Source organism: Argentina silus (assembly GCF_951799395.1).
Source record: "Argentina silus genome assembly, chromosome: 6".
Classification (NCBI taxonomy): Eukaryota; Metazoa; Chordata; class Actinopteri; order Argentiniformes; family Argentinidae; genus Argentina; species Argentina silus.
Genome location: NC_139660.1, coordinates 21883257 through 21887969, shown reverse-complemented (window position 1 = coordinate 21887969; position 4713 = coordinate 21883257). Strand labels below are relative to the sequence as shown.

The 4713-nt window shown below is 52.8% G+C and overlaps 1 protein-coding gene across 3 annotated transcripts in view; it reads left to right on the top strand.

Annotated features, from left to right (window-relative positions):
• Positions 1 to 4713, top strand: part of srbd1 (S1 RNA binding domain 1) — a 55006-nt gene that overhangs the window by 24046 nt on the left and 26247 nt on the right. For all 3 annotated transcript variants that reach the window (XM_083671186.1, XM_083671187.1, XM_083671188.1), the window contains one exon: positions 4517 to 4608. In XM_083671186.1, coding sequence (XP_083527312.1) covers positions 4517 to 4608 — 92 coding nt within the window. The remainder of the gene's footprint in view (positions 1 to 4516; positions 4609 to 4713) is intronic.

Sequence of the window (4713 nt, the reverse complement as noted above, 5' to 3'; positions counted from 1 at the left end):
GTGTGTGTGTGTGTGTGTGTGTGTGTGTGTGGATGTCCTTGCTCTGCTCTCCTCGGAGGGCCTGTATTTGTCACAGATCATTATGCCTGCCACTGAGAGCCTCATGCTGGCCTGCCATCAGGGACCTGGAAGTACATTTTGCGTGTGTGTGTCTTCATGCTGCCCGTGTGTGTGAGTGGGTAGTGTGTGTTAGAGTCTAGGAGCTTGTGTGTGTGTGTGTGTGTGTGTGTGTGTGTGTGTGTGTGTGTGTGTGTGTGTGTGTGTGTGTATTGTCAGTATTGGTCAGTATAGGTCTCTGACTGCTCTCAGAACTCTTCAGTGCTGCTGCCTTGATGCTGCTGAACGTGTGTGTGTGTGCGCGTGTGTGTGTGCGTGCGTGCGTGCGTGCGTGTGTGTGTGTTCATAAGTGATGTCAGCCTAGATGGGCCAGTGTCTGAGGAGCTGCCCCTAGGCTCAGGAGTGAGAGGGAGAGGGAGAGGGAGACGGAGGGAGAAATGGAGTGGGACAACAGCCCTGTCGTTTCACCTTCATCAGCTGTGTGTGTGTGTGTGTGTGTGTGTAGGACAGTTTGGGCTCGTTGCCTTTGCCAGGGTCATCACACATACATTCTGGACATGATCTCATGCATATGCAGCCCTCCTATTAGGCTCTGTTTACGTAAACACACACACACACACACACACACACACACACGTGTCTCTTTATGCCTGTGTGTCTATCTCAGTCACTCAGTCTTGTTGGTTCCTGTCTACTGCCAGCCCTCTCTGACCCCACTGTATGTTTTCACTTACTCCCTGTGTGTGTGTGTGTGTGTGTGTGTGTGTGTGTGTGTGTGTGTGTGTGTGTGTGTGTGTGTGTGTGTGTGTGTGTGTGTGTGTGTGTGTGCGCGTGTGTGTGTGTGATTAACGACCAGCTCGCCGCTCCGTCTCCTCTGACCCCGCTGAAGGTCATGTGCCAGCGCTCGTTAGTGCTGTCGCTACGGCGACATGTCAGCTGTCAGGAGAAAGAGAGAGAGAGGGGGGAGGGGGGAGGGTTGATGAAGAAGCAGGGAGAGGAGGGAGGAGGTTAGAGAGAGAGGGGGGGGGGGGAGGGCTGATGAAGAAGCAGGGAGAGGAGGGAGGAGGTTAGAGAGAGGGGGGGGGGGGAGGGCTGATGAAGAAGCAGGGGGAGGAGGGAGGAGGTTAGAGAGAGAGGGGGAGGGGGGAGGGTTGATGAAGAAGCAGGGAGAGGAGGGAGGAGGTTAGAGAGAGAGGGGGAGGGGGGAGGGTTGATGAAGAAGCAGGGAGAGGAGGGAGGAGGTTAGAGAGAGAGGGGGGAGGGCTGATGAAGAAGCAGGGAGAGGAGGGAGGAGGTTAGAGAGAGAGGGGGGGGGGGGGGCTGATGAAGAAGCAGGGAGAGGAGGGAGGAGGTTAGAGAGAGAGAGGGGGGGGGGGAGGGTTGATGAAGAAGCAGGGAGAGGAGGGAGGAGGTTAGAGAGAGAGGGGGAGGGGGGAGGGTTGATGAAGAAGCAGGGAGAGGAGGGAGGAGGTTAGAGAGAGAGGGGGGGGAGGGCTGATGAAGAAGCAGGGAGAGGAGGGAGGAGGTTAGAGAGAGAGAGGGGGGGGAGGGCTGATGAAGAAGCAGGGAGAGGAGGGAGGAGGTTAGAGAGAGAGGGGGGGGAGGGCTGATGAAGAAGCAGGGAGAGGAGGGAGGAGGTTAGAGAGAGAGAGGGGGGGGAGGGCTGATGAAGAAGCAGGGAGAGGAGGGAGGAGGTTAGAGAGAGAAAGAGGGGGGCGGGGGAGGGGGCGTGGACGTGGACGTGGACAAGTTCATTTAAAATGCCAGTCTTGTCAGAAGGCTTCTGTCGCCGTCACTAAGACGATGCCACTAATTGGCAAGGTTGCCGTGTCGATGGCCCGAGGTGGGGGGTGGGGGAGGGAGGGAGGGAAGCCGTGGTGAGAAGGTTATCCTAATGGAAGGTGTGTTGTGTGTATGTGTTGTGTGTATGTGTGTGTGTGTGTGTGTGTGTGTGTGTGTGTGTGTGTGTGCGTGTGTGCGTGTGTGGTGTGTGCGTGCGTGCGTGCGTGCGTGTGTGTGTGTGTGTGTGTGTGTGTGTGTGTGCATGTGTGGTGTGTGCGTGCGTGCGTGCGTGCGTGTCCTGGTATAGGTACTCATTCAATAACTGCAACAAAACACTTTTAATCACATCCACCTCAATAGTGACCATGAAAAAATACCTCTGATGAGATTCTAACCTGCGATGATATAAGGTTGATTATCATGTTTCTCTTATATATATATATATACAGTACCAGTCAAAAGTTTGGACACACCTTCTCATTCAATGGTTTTTCTTTATTTTTTATTATTTTCTACATTGTAGATTCATATTGAAGACATCCAAACTATGAAGGAACACATATGGAATTATGTAGTCAACAAAAAAGTGTTAAACAAACCAGAATATGGTTTATATTTTAGATTCTTCAAAGGAGCCACCTTTTGCTTTGATGACAGCTTTGCACACTCTTGGCAAACTTTTGACTGGTACTATATATATATAGTAAATATAGTTGTTTGTCCAACATGACTCAATGAGCAGTATCTGAACCCACCCTCGTTCTCTGTAGCTGTTGGTCAGACAGTGCAGTACACCCAGCTGCCCTCTAGATGGCAGTGGTGCCCCACGGATGACCTGGCGTCTGCAGGGTCTCTATCAGACAGACAAGGACTCTGCACCATCCAGCAGGACACACACACAGCAGAGGGTAGCTGCTGGGTGGGATGCTTGGGACGACCGCACTCGGTTAGGGTTAAGGTAAGGGTTATGTTAAGGTCAGGGTTAAGGTGAGGTTTAGGTTAAGGTTAGGGTTAGGTTAAGGTGAGGGTTAGGTAAGGGTCAGGGTTAAGGTGAGGGTAAGGTTAGGGTTCGGTTAAGGTGAGGGTTAGGTTAAGGTAAGGGTTAAGGTGAGGGTTAGGTTAAGGTAAGGGTTAAGGTGAGGGTTAGGTAAGGGTCAGGGTTAAGGTGAGGGTTAGGTTAAGGTTAGGGTTCGGTTAAGGTGAGGGTTAGGTAAGGGTCAGGGTTAAGGTGAGGGTAAGGTTAGGGTTCGGTTAAGGTGAGTGTTAGGTTAAGGTAAGGGTTAAGGTAAGGGTTAAGGTAAGGGTTAAGGTGAGGGTAAGGTTGTCCCAAGGATCCCAGTTGGCTTCTACTGATTGCTCCTGGCTCAGTCATATCTATTCAGTCTAAAATAATATTTAATATTTATTAATATATTTTTTGTAATAGATTGCTCTGAGTGGTGGGTAATTGTGTGTGTGTGTGCGTGCGCGTGTGTTGATGCTGCAGGTCAGACACAGGGCTCGCCCGGGTCTCTGAATGCGTTTTGATCGCAGCCAGAACATTTCCACTCTCCTTCCTTCCTCCTCGTTCTCTCTCTTCTCTCTCTTCTTCCAACCCCCGTCCCCCCCCCCTCCCTCCGTCCCCCCTCCCATCCACTTCACTTGATGATCCATTCCTCCGATTTATCTTTCCACCATTGACGTTCATTGTACTCCAGTACAAGAGGTACAGAACTCTGCAGCCTGCAGTGAAAGAACGTTTCTCTCTCTCCGTCTCTCTCTCTCTCCCTCTCTCTCCCTTTCTCTCTCTCTAAAAGCTTTTCTGAAAGCTTGTTGTGAGCGTCTCAGAGTTTGACCCTGTGATGCTCTAGAGTCTAGTCAATAGCCCAGGTAAAGGCGGGCGGATACAGCTTAGCGTTGGGGGGGGGGGGGGGGGGGGGGAAAGTGTGTCTGTGTCTGTGTCTGTGTCTGTGTCTGTGTCTGTGTCTGTGTCTGTGTGTGTGTGTGTGTGTGTGCGCGCGCGTGTGTGCGTGTGTAGGTGTATGGAGGATCCTGTCCTACTCATAGTTCTGTTCTATCTCTCTGGTCAAACTCGTCTGACCAACAGTTGTTGTCTATGGAGAAGAGGGGGGGGGGGGGGGGGAGGGGAGAGCAGAGGAGAGGAGAGGAGACAGGAGGGGAAGGGACCAGAGGAGAGGAGACAGGAGGGGAAGGGACCAGAGGAGAGGAGAGGAGAGGAGGGAGGACATTTTGCGATCACCCTCGCCGAAATCCTCAGCATCTTGCTGTTCTCTCCAAGATTCCCACACGACTGTTGAATTCATCCTCTGACGCACCCCAAAAGACGCTAAATCGATGATTAGCGTATTTCCGCGACCGAGGCGGGGGGACAGAACCCCGCCCCCATCATTCTAATGGGTCTGGGATGGAAACAACGTGGGGGAAAATGGTGTAGTGTGTCCAGCAGTGGGACTGGGGGGGCGGGGGGGGGGGGGACGACGACTATGTAGGGAGTGGACCAGGGTCCTCACAAGAGACAAGAGAATGACCTGTTTCTGTTTCTGAGTTCAACCTTGTTGTTGACCGGTTTACCGTTGTCTTGATTTTCTGTCCCCCTCTCCTCCTTCTCCCTCCCTCCCTCCCTCCCTCCCTCCCTCCTCTCTCCTCCCCCCCCCCCCCCCCCCCCCTCCCTCCCCAGTATAACCAGTGAAGCAGGGGCGTCCATCTACAGTGTGAGTCCAGAGGCTGTGAAGGAGATGCCAGACCTGGACCCCAACCTGAGGAGCGCAGGTAACCGTGTGTGTGTGTGTGTGTGTGTGTGTGTGTGTGTGTGTGTGTGTGTGTGTGTGTGTGTGTGTGTGTGTGTGTGTGTGAGAGAGAGAAAAGAAGTTCACT